The sequence below is a fragment of the Crinia signifera genome, chromosome 8 (genome assembly GCF_055691185.1).
Source record: "Crinia signifera chromosome 8, ASM5569118v1, whole genome shotgun sequence".
Taxonomy (NCBI): domain Eukaryota; kingdom Metazoa; phylum Chordata; class Amphibia; order Anura; family Myobatrachidae; genus Crinia; species Crinia signifera.
In genome coordinates, this window is record NC_139224.1 from 96109694 (window position 1) to 96129652 (window position 19959).

Consider the following 19959-nt stretch of genomic DNA (forward strand, 5'->3'; position numbering starts at 1 on the left):
GCACATCTTTATTTGACCATTATGCGCTTTGTGGGGACTAGTTTTTAAAGCTGCCATCCTGTCTGCTGCTGCAGTGCCACTCCTAGATGATCCACGTGTTTGTGCCGCCCACTTGTATGGCTTAGCATAGTTATTCAGCTACCTCGGTGCAACCTTTTGCCCTAAAAACAATATTTTGCCCTAAAAACAATATTTGATCCAGATTAAATGCTTGCCATTTAATTGCTCCAAAACTGTATGTTTGAGTGACGAAATAGTCAAAAAAAGATCACAGAACCTAAATAGTAACAAATCTCCTGGCCCAGATGAAATACACCCTAGGATACTAAAAGAATTGAGTTCTGTCATAGCACTACCATTGTATCTGATATTTAAGGAATCAATAAAATCGGGGATGGTACCAACAGACTGGCGCATAGCTAACGTAGTACCAATATGGAAGAAAGCTAGCAAAACTAACCCTGAAAATTATAGACTGGTCACCCTTACATCCATTGTGGGGAAAATATTAGAAGGAATAATAAGAGATAGTATCCAAAATTTCTTAGAACAGGAGAAAGTGATAAGTAAAGCTGGGTACACATATATACAATTTTCGGGCCATTCTTCCGTTCTGGTTTGGACAGCCGCTCAATTGTATGGGTGTGTACGCTGTCCCGTACGAGCGATAAACGTCAAAAAACGTTGTTGTCTGTCCATACTCGGTCGGTCGAAGGTTCTTTGCTGTTTAATTTTCATCCGACTGGACGGCCCCATATCGGAACAAAAGTGCAGTGTGTACGCACGTTCGATCGATATGCTGCCGTCCTTGCAACTATACTGCCAAAGCTGGAATGCCCATGTGGGCGTTCCATAGCAACCTGATCTCTCCTACAGCACAAGAAGCGTTCACCTCTCCCCATGTATATTTATAGAAATAATCATAATATACATGCACCACATCTTTATAGCAGGTGGCCTTATCTGTCCCTAGTCACCCTGCCGGCTGCTATAAAGACCGCGGAAAGCGTCTACAGTCAGCCTGCAATTATACCTTGATTGTATTACTGCAACTGTTTCACTTTGTATGTTTCATACATTGCTCTTATAAACATTAAATTGAGACAAAGTATCATATTGCAGAAGACAAGGAGTGAGGTTGTCTGTGCACAATGATATATATATATCATTGCGCCAAACTGCTATAAAGACGGGTATGCGACTGCGTTAGTCACCCTGTAGTCGCATACCCGGCTTTATTGCAGTTTGGCGCACCGTGTGTGTCACATTATCTAATGCATATTGAAATATTAGCAACTGTGCCTTGTATTATCCTTAGCCCTTTTAAGGGCTATTGCCTGTCTGCTTGTGCCTCTCAAATTCCTTTATGTTGTGACAGCCTGCTCTTATATATCATGAGCAGCGAGCCGCCGGCTCCGTGAACTACATTAACCCTGTCACCTCCACACATGATTTATTCAAGTGTGCGTTCTGAATGCAAACGTAAAAGCACGTGGATGCAAACGTAAAAGCACGTAACGTAAAATATGCAATGACAGGTTGATAATTAAGCTTTGGTTGCCTTTGGGAGCTTCCTTCCCTTCCTTCCTGAGCCTCTGCCCACCACATCGGGTGAATCTCCGGGGCCGTCTATGCGTGCTCTTGTAGTTACCCCTAAAGGGATTGGGGCTTTGCGATTGTGGGGCTGGTGGCTGCTGTTATCGCTGCTGGACGTATTAAACTCCGTGGAGCTTGGCTGTTATTCAAACCTCCTAGGACCGCGTCTGAAAAATGTTTTTTGTTACTGTCTCTGTCGCGGTATGGGTTGGTCCAGTGGTAGACTGTGTGGAGCTCATAATCTTTGTCCACCTTTATCTTCTTTTCTTTCTTAAATTTTATTAGCTCCCGCTTGTATATTTGAATTTGGGAACTGAGCTTTTCATACCACTTAGTGGACTCATCTGCTTGTAGATTCGCCTTATGTATGGTTTCAAAGGCGGCCACTTTTTCCTTACAGATATTAACCTCCTTTGAGGAATATTCAATTATTAATAACATCCTGTCCAGCGAGCATTTGTTTGCTATCGCCACCCACTTCCTACAAAATTCTGCATCATACTTGCCAATCGTTGGGGCATTTTTTATGCATAGTCCCCAGGGAATTTTGCCGGCACTATGGTATTCGCTCAGGGAGAGGGCATGATAATAATAGTCTATTTCTCGCTTGTGTAATCTCACCAAATCACAGAAAGCCTCCTCCAACGGAGTAGCCTCAGCTAGGTCAGTCAATTGACTTTGTAGTCGGATATTATCAGCCTCATTGTCAGTGAAGCTCAACATGTCCCCAACAGCGTAGGTCATCCGTGTAAAGCCCGTGGCTATAGTGTCCTCTCCAGGTGGGGTTTCCATGTTGTAATGATCCTCACCGTGAGACGTGCAGGTGCAAGTGCAACCAGTGACTCGATAACGAGCTGTGCAGGACGAGGGAGGCGCTGACCAACACAGAAGAAACTTCGTTGGTGCCTCCAGCAGGGATAACCGTCAGGTGACTCCCGATATAGACTTGTAGTGGAGCGGGGCACAACCTCCAAAATGAGGTACTTGTCGGGTGCCTTCATCAAGTATTATGCAGACTTCTTTCCAATGGACGCGGCACTCGAGACCAATTTAAAAAATTTGTAAATTTATTGTGAACAGACAGCAACGTTTCAATACATGTGTATTATCATCAGGCTCAATCATACAATGGACACATCTAACTTAAATACCCTCCAGGTGTACCTTACGTGGGAGGCTGAGTAGCAAGTACCACCCCTCACGTAACAGCTTGTGAAACCAGCCTTGTTCAACAATATACCGCCCACTGAAGTGTGGGGAACACACAAATAGTAAATACATAGTTATACATAATTAGCATGATAAAAAAAATGCTGAAAAATTACATACAAAAAATGACATACAAAAAAGTGACATGAAAAAAATTAGTGTAGTGAATGAACATATGTTCCCATAGCATAAACATACATAATGTACAGATATAATTGTACCGGTACAACATGGATTCCAAAGGTAGGAACAATTCCATGAGCCTTACTGCTACTGTCACATAACAACCTTAATATAATTATAAAAGCACATTAATACCTGAATGCTCATTAAGGCGATTGGGTGCTACTGTGCCCAACTTCGCAATCCATCTGGCTTCACTTTTAAGTAACTGCAATCCCCGATTGCCTCCCCGAATGGATGCCCAAGTCTGACTCAGAAATATAGGGCAAGACCGGAGTCTTTCCTTGCCACTGCGTGATGTGAATGGCATTCTGGCAATTTGAAGTCTTTCTGCAATAGGAACCAACTTTCTTTTATTCCTGTTTGAGGTATTTTTTTTAAAACACTTTTTTAACTTTCCTTGCCTGGTTTGAGCATCAGTGACATCATTAGTAGATAACATTAAATCATCCCCATTAATGATGGCAGCAGCTGGAGCTGGAATATTTGGTCCTTTAAACTATTATCCATTTTGAAATTCACAGATCACAATACACAGGTCATTTACATTTACAATCAATGTAAATAAACAAAAGCAATATATATATATATATATATATATATATATATATATATATATATATATATATATATATATATATATATATATATATATATGGAGAATAGAACAAAGGGCACTCAGGGTCTTTTGCAGGTGAAAACAAAATAGACTGTTTATTCAGTCATGAGTCGGGTCCGTCTACGTTTCGGGGTCTCCCCCTTCGTCAGGACAGGTAGTGGTAAAGTGTACAGTGATGTGTGACAACAGTTTAAATAAGCTCAGTCACTTACCCCCTCCTGCAGCTTGCGCTCACTCACGTGGACCGCTGGGCATACTTCCGGATGTGGCCGCGCCATGATGACGTCACCGTGATTCCCAGTGGCATCCCTCAGGCGCGTCAGAGCGGGGCTGGCCTGCAGTCACGTGGGGCAGGCTGTGGAGGAAGAACAGGAACATCGTATTACAGACATGGTGATAGTGTCTCAAAACAGGAGATACATGCATACAAATAAACATGTATAATGTGTACATATTATCCGGAGCACAGCACCTAAAAAAGAGCATGCAAATAAATTAGTGCAAAATAAACCAAACAATCAAACAAAACGTGGGGAGGTGCTGACATCTAGTGGGCAAAAACAAGAACAAAAAATGCATGAAAATAGTACTAATGAAAATGATTAAGAAAAACATTAAAAAACCAAGGGGTTACGCTAAACTGATCTAGTCTAGCTGTCCTACATGTCTGTAGTGTGAATGTAGGATGTGCTCACAACACTAGCTGCGTGTCTGTGTAAAACACTACTGTCTGCTGAAAGTCAGTCAAAAACGAGGGAAGAAATCCCTATGGGCTATGCACAATGCATCTGCCCGGGTGCTGAGTAACGTAGGATGGGGAATTGCTCAGGTGCCTGGGGGGGCAACTCTGGGCAGGTGGCCTTCTGTCGATGGGACTGTATGGGACAGGGTGGAAGGATGTGGAAACTTTAAAGAAAATTGTGGAGCCCCAGGGACTCATTTAGCCCCCTGGGAGCCAGTGTGTCTAATTTAAAGATCCACTGTGACTCTAATTGCAAAAGTTTTTTGGATCTATCACCTCTGCGAATTGATGCAGGAATATGGTCCACAATTCTATAGCGAAGCATGGCCATGTTGTGTTTGGCCCGGGCGAAATGCCGGGCCACGGGTTGTTCGCTCTTGCCAGTTGCAAGCGCCGCCCTAATGGCACTTCGGTGTTGTGCCATGCGTACCTTGAAGGTACAGTCGGTTTTGCCGACATAATTAAGCCCGCATGGGCATTGGATAACGTAAATAACGTGACTGGTGGTACACGTTAACGGCCACTTGATTTTGAATTTCTTTCCCGAGTACGGGTGAGCTATATCTTTGCAGGTGACTAGGTAGCTGCATGTAGTGCAACCTATGCACCTATAGCACCCTGTTCTGGTGGGCCTGGAGTTGCGGGACTGTACATCGAAGTTGGTGATTTCGGTTTTTATCAAGAGATCTCTCAAATTAGGGCCTCGCTTGTAGCTGGGCATGAGCTTAGTATTCCGAAACATGGGAAGATCTGGATCACTTTTAACAATGTCCCACCATTGTTTGGCTTTGCGGGACGTTATTGAGCTGGTGGAGCTGTAGTCATTAACCCAGGGAATGCTGGGAGGTTTTGTTTTTGGACTACTTTTGGCTATAAGATCAGCACGATTTTGAGCCAATGCTTTCGCTTTAGCCTGTAGCAACTCAGAGGTGGGGTATCCCCTCTGCTCAAACTTTTTGACCATGGTGTTGAGTTGTTTATCCGTCTCACTGATGGTATCCGTGATTCTGCAAACTCTGAGAAATTGAGAGTATGGCAGACTTTCAACGGTGTTGCGAGGGTGGAAACTATCATGGCGCAATAACGTATTGCGATCCGTGGACTTAACAAAAAGTGATGTATGGAGTTGACCATCAGTGATGGATATGGATAAATCCAAAAAAGGAATGATAGTGCTGCTGGTGGACAAGGAAAGCTTGATGGGGTGAGCAGAACTGTTTTGGGTAGTTACAAGTTCAGTAAGTGGTACCAGAGGACCTCTCCACAACATGAAGAGGTCATCTATGTACCGTACATATAAGTCCATACAGGTGTTGACACGGGGATTGTCAAGAAATAGTACTTTCTCAACCTGCCACATGTAGGCATTTGCAAAGGACGGGGCTACCGGGGAACCCATAGCACACCCCGTCCTTTGCAAATAGTAGCCTCCATCAAAGTAGAAATAATTATGTGACAGTGTGTGACTCAACAATTGCGTGAAAAAGTCGACTGAAGGACCGTGGTACAATGGATTGTCACGAATGAGAGTGGCCACTGCCTGTACCCCATCACCATGCGGGATACAGGTGTAAAGACTAGTGACATCTAGAGTCGCCAGAGAGATGTCAGTCATGTCTGGGTTCTGATTGAGAAATTTTTGTAAAAGAGTGGTGGAGTCACGCAAGTACGTCGGGATGTTTTGGATACAGGGTTGGAGAAAGGTATCAAGGTACACCGCTATAGGTTCGCACAGCGACCCCCTGGCAGAAATGATGGGTCTGCCAGGAGGGCGCTGTGCGTATATATATATATATATATATATATATATATATATATATATACTGGTAGACGGTCCGGCACTCCTGCTTACTCATCAGCTTCTCCCGTGCCCTCCTTGAAGAGTTAAATACAGTGGCGAAATAAAGCGGCACTGGGAGTCTGGTGCAATACTGTATTAAAGCATATAAAAAACACAGTGTCACTGTGTTTTTTATATGCTTTAATAAGTATTGCACCAGACTCCCAGTGCCACTTTATTTTGCCACTGAGTATATATATATATATATATATATATATATATATATAGAACTTGTAGTATGTCCGGCACTCCTCGCTGCAAAACTTGTATGTGCCCAGGTGCCTTCCCCTGTGGCTGTGCTGCCACCAATGTAACCTCCAATAAAGCAGGCGTCACTCCGGGTCTTAGGTGAATCAAACTGTGGTATTTATTCTCCTTCTTAACGGTCTACGCCGTTTCGGGCAATCGCCCTTCGTCAGGACCAGAAGAGATGAAATCAAACGTGCAACAACAAAGTATAAAAGACAAATGGACTTACATATAGGGGACCCGCCGTGTAGCGTCCTCCTCCGTCTGGGACTCCTGCTGACAACTTCCGGGATCTCCCGGAAGTGACCTGTCCGTCCTGGCAGCGGAGGAGGCCACACTAGGGAAAGATACAAAACATGCCAGTACATTAGTTATGCTGGTATAAAGTGCAACGTGCTTGGTACATAAAAATTACTAATACAAAACTGTGCTTGTATATATGTGCGTATGTGAAAAACAACAATTAATAAGAAAACTCTTTAAAAACATTCCTGCGCACTTTCCCTGTGCATATTTATGAGTGGCCACAAGATGGCAGAGTGGCACAACATCATTCCCAAAACAATTACTGTAAACCTTATTTTTGGATGTATTACATTATGCAGGTATATTGGGATTATCGCATCAGGAACTGTAAATGAACAAATCCACTAGATTCATGTTGGCCAACCTAAAAATATATAACATTATGCATATAAACATGTCAATATTGAAAATTATCTAGCTAATGCTGTCTCACTACCACCCAAAAAAACATGATTGTGTGTATGTCCCTCATTATTTCACGTCCACTCACTCCAGGAGCATGTACATCATTTACAAAAAACTGCCCAGATTCATGGTTTCATTGAGCCCTCCTGGCCTTAAGGTGCCCAATGTGTGGATCCACCTGCTCTCAATTTGCAGGAGATTTTTGCCTCTATCTCCCCCTCTTAAAGACTCCGGGGCCTGATCTATAAGCTGAAAACGTAAATTAGCTACCCCATGCCGGGCCTCTAAAAAATGTCTGGCTACGGTTTGCTCGCTATGTCCTTTGTCAAGTGCTGCACGAATGGCTGTTCTGTGATTAGCCATGCGATCTTTTATCGTGCATATAGTCTTTCCGACATAATTCAACCCACACGGGCATGTCAACAAATAGACAACATATTTGGACATACATGTGAGAACTGGCTTGATATTATACACCTTGCCCGTGTGGGGATGCCGGAAAGTGGAACCAGGGGTCATATAGCTACAGGTTACACAGCCTGTGCACCTGTAGCAGCCCCCTTTGCGGGAGAGAAAATGTGCTGGTTTACTCTGAAGTTGGGAGATATCCGTCTTAACTATTCTATCCCCAATACTTCTACCCCTTACAAAGCCAGTCTGAAGACGGGTGTTATTGAGGCTGGGAATGTGGGGGTCTGTGGACACAATGGGCCACATACTTTTAGCTTTTTTAACAATCCCGGGGCTCTTTTCTGAATAATGCTTGACCCATGTAAATGTTCCTGTATTGCACCAGGTCCAATACAGGAACATTTACATGGGTCAAGCATTATTCAGAAAAGAGCCCCGGGATTGTTAAAAAAGCTAAAAGTATGTGGCCCATTGTGTCCACAGACTCCCACATTCCCAGCCTCAATAACACCCGTCTTCAGACTGGCTTTGTAAGGGGTAGAAGTATTGGGGATAGAATAGTTAAGACGGATATCTCCCAACTTCAGAGTAAACCAGCACATTTTCTCTCCCGCAAAGGGGGCTGCTACAGGTGCACAGGCTGTGTAACCTGTAGCTATATGACCCCTGGTTCCACTTTCCGGCATCCCCACACGGGCAAGGTGTATAATATCAAGCCAGTTCTCACATGTATGTCCAAATATGTCGTCTATTTGTTGACATGCCCGTGTGGGTTGAATTATGTCGGAAAGACTATATGCACGATAAAAGATCGCATGGCTAATCACAGAACAGCCATTCGTGCAGCACTTGACAAAGGACATAGCGAGCAAACCGTAGCCAGACATTTTTTAGAGGCCCGGCATGGGGTAGCTAATTTACGTTTTCAGCTTATAGATCAGGCCCCGGAGTCTTTAAGAGGGGGAGATAGAGGCAAAAATCTCCTGCAAATTGAGAGCAGGTGGATCCACACATTGGGCACCTTAAGACCAGGAGGGCTCAATGAAACCATGAATCTGGGCAGTTTTTTGTAAATATTGTACATGCTCCTGGAGTGAGTGGACGTGAAATAATGAGGGACATACACACAATCATGTTTTTTTGGGTGGTAGTGAGACAGCATTAGCTAGATAATTTTCAATATTGACATGTTTATATGCATAATGTTATATATTTTTAGGTTGGCCAACATGAATCTAGTGGATTTGTTCATTTACAGTTCCTGATGCGATAATCCCAATATACCTGCATAATGTAATACATCCAAAAATAAGGTTTACAGTAATTGTTTTGGGAATGATGTTGTGCCACTCTGCCATCTTGTGGCCACTCATGAATAAGCACAGGGAAAGTGCGCAGGAATGTTTTTAAAGAGTTTTCTTATTAATTGTTGTTTTTCACATACGCACATATATACAAGCACAGTTTTGTATTAGTAATTTTTATGTACCAAGCACGTTGCACTTTATACCAGCATAACTAATGTACTGGCATGTTTTGTATCTTTCCCTAGTGTGGCCTCCTCCGCTGCCAGGACGGACAGGTCACTTCCGGGAGATCCCGGAAGTTGTCAGCAGGAGTCCCAGACGGAGGAGGACGCTACACGGCGGGTCCCCTATATGTAAGTCCATTTGTCTTTTATACTTTGTTGTTGCACGTTTGATTTCATCTCTTCTGGTCCTGACGAAGGGCGATTGCCCGAAACGGCGTAGACCGTTAAGAAGGAGAATAAATACCACAGTTTGATTCACCTAAGACCCGGAGTGACGCCTGCTTTATTGGAGGTTATATATATATATATATATATATCCAAGGAGATAAAGAGCGCACTCACCAGACTTGAATTAAAACTTCAAACTTTTATTTGATCCATTAAAAATTCCACAAGGCAAGGTCGACGTTTCGGGTCATCGCATGACCCTTTTTCAAGACAACAGACGCTTGGATCCCTGAAGCAGTGTGACAGACACTATCCCCTCTCCAACTCATATACCATGGGACACCTCCCCCTAAGTTAACATCCACCAATCACAGTTAGTAGTCATAAATCAGACTCACCTGTTGATCTTTATATCAGGTGCATTCATGTTATTCACAACCTTGTTACTTGGCGTGCGTTCCATATAGTCGGAAGAAGCTGTTATGCTTACTTCCTATCAGCGCATGTAATGCGTGTCGCTAGATTTAATGCATGTGATAGGCTTACTATCGCTGACGCGCACAGCGTGCGTTACCGGGTTTTAAATCCCAAATCTCACAGCGTCTACAACACAGCGGTGATTGGACCATGCTAGGTCACGTGGACATGGTCCGGCCTGTTTGTGTATTCCACAATGCTAGGCAACGGCCACCACGTTACACTTATAGGTCTGTATGTAGTCACATGGGCGCAACATTAGGACTGCGCTATTGGTCACTTGTCATTGGTGTCAAATGATGCATATAGCTGTCATCCAATTAGCGTCCAATTAGAGGATAGTGTCAACACATTTAGCAATAGTACACATATTTATTAACAATAAAAATTAAAAAAGGAGAGGCGGTGTCAAACGGACCATCAGGCGACAGTGCAGAAACTGCAAGTCGACCAGGCGATCAGTGGACAAAATCTCACCTCAGACGCACATCAGTCTATAGATTCATATCTACTGGAACAAATTGTAGCTAGCCCATACAGCCTAGTAGTCCTGTAGACAGAACAGTGGTTATCATAAACAAAGCATTCATAGAGCAAATGTTTAAACATCATAAGAGAATCATTAATAAAAAAACATTTTTGCAAAAATTTTGAAAAAATCCCCGGAAAAAATTCTTTATAAAAAAGGTTGTTCTTGTATGAAAAATTCTTTGAATTGATGAGCACCAGCTTTTATGGAAGAGAAAATTTTCAAAAAAGGGGGGACTCCTTTAGGTTCATTACTGATAATCAGTCAGATTCAAGCCTCATCAATCTTCTCAGAAAACTCAGTCCATAAGTCATATTGATGCACAAAGATTTTTGTCAGAGAAACATAGCCCGACATACATTAAGCCGCATGGGCAAGTCAGATAATAGACGATATGGTCGAGTTGACAATGTAATTTGTGTCGTAAAAAGATCTTTTTTCCACTGTGTGGATGACAGAAATATGGACCTGTAATAAGGCCCCGACAGGTCATACAACCAATACATCGAAAGCAGCCCTTTCTCTTGGGTATCAAATTACATTGTCAACTTGACCATATCATCTATTATCTGACTTGCCCATGCGGCTTAATGTATGTCGGGAAGACAATTTGTTCTCTGCGCATCAGAATGGGCCAACACAGGTCCTCGATCAAATTGGCGCTAGAGACAGGCAGGACAGACAAACCTGTAGCAGCACACTTTCTTGCAGCTAAACATCAAGTGTCCTGCTTACGCTATATGATTATAGACTGGATAATGCCATCATCCAGAGGTGGTGACAGAGGGCTGGCCTTGTTGCGTAAGGAGGCCTTCTGGATTAATCATTTGGACACTGTGGCCCCTAGAGGGCTGAATAAGAAGAATTCTTTGGCTATGTTTCTCTGACAAAAATCTTTGTGCATCAATATGACTTATGGACTGAGTTTTCTGAGAAGATTGATGAGGCTTGAATCTGACTGATTATCAGTAATGAACCCCCCTTTTTTTAAAATTTTCTCTTCCATAAAAGCTGGTGCTCATCAATTCAAATAATTTTTCATACAAGAACAACCTTTTTTATAAAGAATTTTTTCCGGGGATTTTTTCAAAAAAATGTCAAAAAAGTTTTTTATTAATGATTCTCTTATGATGTTTAAACATTTGCTCTATGAATGCTTTGTTTATGATAACCACTGTTCTGTCTACAGTACTACTAGGCTGTATGGGCTAGCTACAATTTGTTCCAGTAGATATGAATCTATAGACTGATGTGCGTCTGAGGTGAGATGGTGTCCACTGATCGCCTGGTCGACATGCAGTTTCTGCACTGTCGCCTGATGGTCCGTTTGACACCGCCTCTCCTTTTTAAATTTTTATTGTTAATAAATATGTGTACTATTGCTAAATGTGTTGACACTATCCTCCTAAATCTGACAAGTATCCCTTGGAATCCTAATGTTTCTGACAGCGCTATATTGCGCTCCTAATTGGATGACAGCTATATGCATCATTTGACACCAATGACAAGTGACCAATAGCGCAGTCCTAATGTTGCACCCATGTGACTACATACAGACCTATAAGAGTAACGTGGTGGCCGTTGCCTAGCATTGTGGAATACACAAACAGGCCGGACCATGTCCACGTGACCTAGCATAGTCCAATCACCGCTGTGTTGTAGACGCTGTGAGATTTGGGATTTAAAACCCGGTGATGCACGCTGTGCGCGTCAGCGATAGTAAGCCTATCACATGCATTAAATCTAGCGACACGCATTACATGCGCTGATAGGAAGTAAGCATAACAGCTTCTTCCGACTATATGGAATGCACGCCAGGTAACAAGGCTGTGAATAACATGAATACACCTGATATAATGAGCAACATGTGAGTCTGATTTATGACTATTAACTGTGATTGGTGGATGTTAACTTAGGGGGAGGTGTCCCATGGTATATGAGTTGGAGAGGGGATAGTGTCTGTCACACTGCTTCAGGGATCCAGGCGTCTGTTGTCTTGAAAAAGGGTCATGCGATGACCCGAAACGTCGACCTTGCCTTGTGGAATTTTTAATGGATCAAATAAAAGTTTGAAGTTTTAATTCAAGTCTGGTGAGTGCGCTCTTTATCTCCTTGGATAGATATGGCCTCTTTGGATTGTGGTCTGAGTTACATGGACACCCCAGCAGTTGTTTGAAGATTTTTGGGAGTGCTGTTTTTCCTCTACAGATATATATATATATATATATATATATATATATATATATATATATATATATATATATATTATATATATATATATACACAGGGTACAACGATCCGACACTCACAATAAATAGTTAAAGTGCCCTAGGTGCCTTCTGAAGAATTTTGACAGGTTTAAGGAAAGCAACGTCCCTCCAGGGGTCTTAGTAGAAGAAATCTTTATGTGACTGACAAGAGGGCCCGGCTGACCACATAATGGTCAACGTTTCAATGCAGCTAGTACATTTTTTTCAAGAAAAGAGGTCGCCCTCCACACGCGCGCTGGTCCGCACCGCTTCACCGCTGTTCCCCGCCACCCGATCCCACCTCCCCTCTCCCCCCTGTACCCTGCCTGTCTCCCTGAAGTGGAGATGAGCAGGGTTCGCGCCACCCCACCGATGGGAAACGGGTGCGTGTGTGACGCTCGCGCGTCCCAGTCAGATGGAGTGTTGGCTCGCCAGAGGGGGCGTTGAATGAAGTGCACTCCATCTTTAGTTGGTGTCAACTAAAGTTCTGCCTTATCGTATACTCTTTCAGCAAAATTTAGTACAATTTTATCTAGTTCTCGTGGGAGGTTGTTAATATCACTTGTAAACCTTGCCACAAAAATCATTTTTGATCTGGGGAGGCCACATATCAATGGTTTGGAGTGATGACTATTATAGTATAAGAGTGTATTTTTACCTGTGGGCTTTGAATAAATGGCAGTATTAATTAATCCCTCGTTGATGGTAACTTGGACATCTAGATATTTCAATGTTGTACTGATGTGTGACCCTGATGGGAGAGGGTCTTTCATTGATTTATTTTAGGAGATCTTTAAAGGGCTTCTTTGCTCCTCCAGTCCAGAGGATAAACAGATCATCTATAAATCTGGAGTACAGAAGAATGTTGGCCACTGTTCCCAGATTGTCAAAATTCATATACTTTTCCTCAAAACATAAAAATATTGATGGGGGAACTTCTCATCAAGGAAAATCTAGGGTCACTGGATTTATTTATAAGTTTATTAGAACTCACATTAAAAAGGAACTTCCGTCAATTCTTCCAGCCTTTATATATTATTACTGTTGAGTTCACTGAAAGTTATTACTATAGGATGGCCATTTTATGTAACTGTCGACCATACCTATATGTATATTTTCTCTAGGAGTGTATAGGAGTGGGGGATAGTGTGCTATGTAGTATATATCTTTACTAAAAAATAAAAAAAAAGTAAAATTTTAAAACATTTGTGTTTTGTCTAGTGGTGGGCCAATGTGTATGATTACTCTAAAAACTAAAGTGAAGTGAAAGTGAGTGCTTACTAAATATAAAGTGATCTGTGTGTTTAGTTACTGTGAGTGCATTATGCAGATTCCATTGGTGAAAAAAAAAATGTGTATATCATTTCTATTGAGAACCATTACATATGGGTACTGTTAATTACAGTTCCTGGTGAAACATTGTATACTTTTCCGATATTTCCCACTATGTGTCTATAGTGAAGACAGTGTAGTAAGATATAATAAAAAAAAAGGAGGGGGGGGGTCAACAAGTAGATCTCACCATCCCCTCTCCTTCCATTCTCCTTCCCACCTATTGTATTTCTTACTGTTTTCAAAGTTACAATGTAATACACTGTTATATATATATTTACAATTTTTATATATTTCCATACATAGACACATATTTAAAAAAAGGAAGAGAGAAAACAAAATAATCTTTTATCTGCAAATTCATGTATGTCTTTATTATTTATCTTTTGGATAATAAATCTCATTTATTAATCTATTTATTGTTTACAGTATTTGCCTTGTTTTTATCATGTATCTTTTACATTAGCACTTTCAGTTATACAGGTTGAGTATCCCGTATCCAAAATGCTTGGGACCAGGAGAATTTTGGATAACGGATTATTCCGTATTTTGGAATATTTTAATATTTCAGTTATGTATTTTGAAGTATCTTGCATTTATGCTGTATAAACACATCAAACACATGAAATGCACACAAATATATTTTATTTGTTCAAAAAACAAGGTTTTAAAACATGAACACAAATTTTGTGTTCTATCTCAGATATTGAATTTGAATGCCAAGCAATCATTTTATTGTACATATATAGTGCCAGTTACATATCATGTCACCAGTAGTGCTGTTACAAATGTCCCCAGTGAGTTTTTAGCAAAAAAAAATGGTACTCTTTACCTAGATGGGCGCCCGTCGCGGGCATCGCGGGTACATTTATGTCTGGCCGCGACGCGACCGACGCGATGCCCGCGATTTCCCATTGAAACCAATGTTAAACATGGAAATCGTGTCGGTCGCGTCGCGGCCGGCTATAAATGTACCCGCGATGCCCGCGACGCGATGCTCACGATTTACCATAGGAATCGATGGACCCGATTTTACTGTTAAATGGCTCAATCCACCCGATTTGGCCATAGGAATCAATGTTAAATGGGCCACAGAGCCCATTAACCCTTAAATGTCCCCCCAAATTTTTAACGCCACCCCACGATCCACGCCAACCCGAAGCGTGGCGAGCGCAGCGAGCCCGCGAGGGGCGGCGGTACGCGTACTCCGACCTTTTCATGCCCTACTATCCACTAGGGCGTGGTGTGAGAATATAATAGTGTGGCGAGCGCAGCAAGCCACCGAGCCCGAAGCGTGGCGAGCGCAGCGAGCCCCGCGAGGGGACGCGGATACCTTCACAGTTATGCGCGTCCCCTCGCGGGCTTCACAGGTGTCCGTGGCGAGGCGGACACCTGTGAAGCCCGCGAGGGGACGCGTCTACCTGTGAAGGTATCCGCGTCCCCTCGCGGGGCTCGCTGCGCTCGCCACGCTTCGGGCTCGGTGGCTCGCTGCGCTCGCCACACTATTATATTCTCACACCACGCCCTAGTGGATAGTAGGGCATGAAAAGGTCGGAGGACGCGTACCGCCGCCCCTCGCGGGCTCGCTGCGCTCGCCACGCTTCGGGTTGGCGTGGATCGTGGGGTGGCGTTAAAAATGTGGGGGGACATTTAAGGGTTAATTTGGCCTATTTGGCCCCAAATCGGGTCCATTGAGGCATTTAACAGTAAAATCGCGGTCAATCAGCCGTTTTAACATTGTTCCCTATGGGAAAATCGCGGTCATCGCGGGCATCGCGGCCATCCCGATTTACCCGCGATGCCCGCGATCACCGCGATTTTTACCCCCGACGCCCGCGATTTCAATCGCTGGCGCCCAACTAAGTAAAGAGTACCAAAAAAATTTTTTTTCACACTTTCTGGAATGTATGGTTTTCGGAATAATTTGGATAAGGGATATTCGGATACGGGATATTCAACCTGTATTAGTATAATATTTTATAATTTAGTGCTACTATCTCACCTAAATTCTAAAGTCCACCTTTATTGTTAGTGTTTTCCACCTATCCCACTTTTTATGGTATGTTGCCATTGCGCCTCTACTTTGTAATGTAAATTTCTTATGTCCAGAGGTTTCATCTACCAGTGCTCTCCAGTGGCTAATATTAGGTACCTCTGTCGCTAACCATCTCCCTGCAATCAGAACCTTCGCAAGCGTAGTCAGACATAGAACATATTGGTAAATAATTGCTGAATGCGTTTCTCCAAGATCTGGTCCAAATAGACATATATATGTGGCGATAATTCTGGAAAAGTAGGTTCGGTGTTTAAAATATCTCTCCACACTTCTTTCCTAAATTCAAATATCTGTGGGCAACTCCATATTAGGTGCCAAAAAACAGCTCCCTCTCCCCCGCATTTAGGGCATAGTGTATTAGAACGTAAATGGGCCTTATACAAGGAGACTGGGATATGGTATACAATATGCATGGTATACAGATATATTTGCTGATATCTTAAAGGTAATTTTCTTACTAATAAAAATGTGAATTAAAGGTTTTTGCTAAGTTTTTCCCAAAAATTGCTCCAAAAGCATTTAGGTGATTGTCATTGAGATATTTTTCATCATTTCCATATAATGTATATAATGTAAAATCATGCATTAAATCATCCTGCTTAATAAAACAATTATATTTTTGCAGGTTTTTGTGTATTGGATCAAGCAACAATGAACAGAAATAATATCCAATCCTACATAAACCCTATAGCTGAAAATGGAGAAACTATTGTATTTGAGTGTAAAGAAGGAATGGTGCCAGAAGAAAACCTACAAGCCAAATGTAACCAGGGGAAAATAATCTATCCAAAATGTAAAGTTGCAGGTATGTGTTAGTTTAGGAAAATGTGGGGTAACATACATTATCTACATAATGAGATACAAGGAGATTTTGGAATTATATGTGTAGACTTTGGCTATTAATCAAAAGCGTGCTGGTTATAATTATTGAGAGAGTGAAATCTAATCTAAAATATATTTATTATATCATATATTGATATAATGGTTTATGTATTTGACATCTGCAATTATATTATACAATACAATATGCAGATTTCTTGTCATAACCTGATTCAATATACAAGAGTTCAAGACTCAGAGTTCTGGTTCCAATTATTTGGTTGTTTATTTACAGGCAAAATCAAACCATGCAGAATAAGTTATACACACGAGTGATGTATATGCTAATTATATATCTACAGTATATATGCCTGCTTGCTTATAACATGAAACAATTTACAGACAGAAAATTACTAACAAAATTGTACTTGCAAGTTACACAGTTATACTAATGAAAAAATATGCATAGCTACCATGTTTACTGTCAGCGACTCCCTCCTGTTCTGGACCTTGATTCCATTCTTCTGTCTTATGTCTCATTGACTATACTGTCTCACAGCCTTCCTCCTGACTAAAAGGAAGGGGAGTGACCCTAAGGCCACACAAAAGCGCTAATGTATCTATACAATTGTTAGGTTCTTTTATAGGTAATTCGGGTGGGAAAATAACTAAACTATTTCCCTTTGGGTAAAACTGCAGCTCCCTATCAGAGGTATTGTGTACCTCTGCTGAAAGGACAATCTGGGAGTGATAGAAAACTACCACAAGGTGGCGCTGCTTTACCACAAAGCACAATTAAAACATATTTGTGATATCACTTATTTAATAAAAAACACAGTATGATACAATTAATTAACACTCAAATAGACATACAAGACAAACAACACATAACATATAAATCATGCATTAATTATGCAGAGCGAGGTAGTTGGCTAATGTGGCTTATATTGTATTCAGTTAAAGTTCTGAGGCATTTAGGCAATAGTTACCAGTCCCTTAGTAGTTTTCCTACAGAGTTCCTTTTTTGGCAGGTTCCGGAGATGGTATCCACTTTTCCCTATATCTGAGCAGTTCCTATGGGTCCTATTATTAAGGACCAGCTCCAGGTACAAGTGTCCAGAAACTTCTCTCCTTTAGGGATATCTGCTGGATTGCTCACCAATGTCAGAGGTAAATGCGCTGATGATTGCAGCGTGACAGGGTACTGGCTCCTCCTGACTGACTGAAGTTACAAGTAACCTCTTTTATCCAATAACTCACTCACTCAGTGTCTGCGCCCATGGGAATATAGGTTTCCCAGCTGTTAAGGTGTTAGGTATTTCCTGCTGGTTGAAATGCTCTAAAGGCCCATACACACTGGGCGACTTTGAGCTGAAAGTCGCTCAAAACAGCAGGACCGGCGATGAGCAGTGAGTGCTGCTGCACGCTCCCGCAACATCGCCGGGAAAGCCGTTCATCTGCTGGTTATACCAGCAGATGAGCAGCTTTCAGGACGGCTTTGCATAGCGCTCCGCTATGCAACGCCGTCCTCCCCCCTCCGTCGGCACCGGGCAGGGGGAAAGCCGCTCAGTGTGTATGCACTGAGCGGCTTTCCCCACAGCAATGATTGTCACCATCGCTGTCCATACACGCTGGGAATAGTCGCCTAGTGTGTATGGACCTTAAGGCAGGCTTGTACAAACTGTGGCTGTGTACAGCTGTTGTGAAACTACACATTCCAGCATGCCTTGCCATAGTTTAGCATTCTCTAATAGCAAATCTGTGGCAAGGCATGATGGGACTTGTGCTGGAGGGCCATAGTTTGGAGGTGCCTGCTCTAAGCTGATGAGCATGGTGGGATTGTGCTTTCATAAATTGTCTTCCTTAGTTAATCACGAATCTGTCTGCCTAAGGCTGTGAATAAGAAGAGTTGTTTTTTCTTGTGTTGTTCTGCCATAAATCAAGCAAATTGTATGAATCCTAAAAGTATCCTGAAGCCAACTGTATACACACCTGTGGAATACAATCTCTGCAAACACACCCCCCCCCCCCACACACACACACACACACAAAGGGTAATTTGCTGTGACAATTCCTGCTAGAGTATAATTAAAACATATAATGTACATGTAAAATAAGCTTTTTTGATATAATAAAATATAGATAACTAACTTGAGCTCATTGTGGCCTGCAGGATATCAGACCACCTAAAATGTTTAATACAAAATAGCGCTCACCACACTATATAAAATCAACTCTGAGCCGACGTGGATAGTGGGGGTATGAAAAGGTCGGAGGACGTGTTCTGATGCCCCTCGCAGGGCTCGCTGTGTTTGCCACGCTTCGGGGTGGCATGGATACTGGGGGTGACGCAAGGGCATAGTAAGCACATATCACATTGCATGGCATTGGTGCTTATACAATGAAATTTTGCATCGCATCACATCACATTTGGTGTCATGCGCTCCTATGCGATATTTCATTGTATAAGCACTCCTGTGCACTTAATATAGACATCGCATCGCACAGCACTATACACGGTACGTGATGCGATTTTCCTACACAGAATAGCCCACTAAGCTATTTGCTTAGTGGGCGTCGTGCTAGGAAACAAGTACCTTAATTTTTGAGTTCAGATCATTTTGTTGGAGGTGGAGTTAAGGACAGTGGCTCTGTCTAAGCTGAGTACTTTAGCTTTAGTGTTTCTCAGTAATTTATACGGATAGCCTCTTTTGAGAAAGTCGACTGTCATGGAGTCAATCTCTAGCTCTGCATCTTCCAACCTACTGCTGATTCTCAGGGCTCTCAAAAATTGAGAGTAGGGGAGGCACATTTTAATGATGGTGGATGATGGCTAGAGGTTAAGAGTATGGTGTTGCGGTCTTTGGGTTTTTTATACAGTGTGGTCACCATAGTATTATCAGAGTTGATGTTTATCTGTACATCTAAGAAAGTAATGGAAGTGAGACTACAGCTGTTCGTGAATTTGATGGATTGGTCACTATTGTTGGCACTGCTCATTAATTGATGACATTTTTCTACGCCGTCACCCCAGATGAGAAAGATATCATCTATGTAGCGATAGAAAACACTGATGGCAGAAGATATAACAGGGTCAGAGAGAAAGATGTCTTTTTCTATCTCGTGCATAAATATGTTTGCTAAGCTGGGTGCTACGCAAGAACCCATAGCTACTACTGAGCATTGCAAATAAAATTTACTGTCAAAAAGAAAATAATTCCATGACAAAGTAAGATCA

General features: G+C 42.2%; 1 protein-coding gene across 10 annotated transcripts in view; it reads left to right on the top strand.

Annotated features, from left to right (window-relative positions):
- LOC146026277 (complement factor H-like) overlaps positions 1 to 19959 on the top strand; it is a 960333-nt gene that overhangs the window by 659396 nt on the left and 280978 nt on the right. For all 10 annotated transcript variants that reach the window (XR_014454407.1, XR_014454408.1, XR_014454409.1 and 7 more), the window contains one exon: positions 16528 to 16707. Coding sequence is in view for 1 of the 10 variants with exons in the window: in XM_083156809.1 (XP_083012935.1) it covers positions 16528 to 16707 (180 nt within the window). In the remaining 9 variants the exon portion in view is untranslated. The remainder of the gene's footprint in view (positions 1 to 16527; positions 16708 to 19959) is intronic.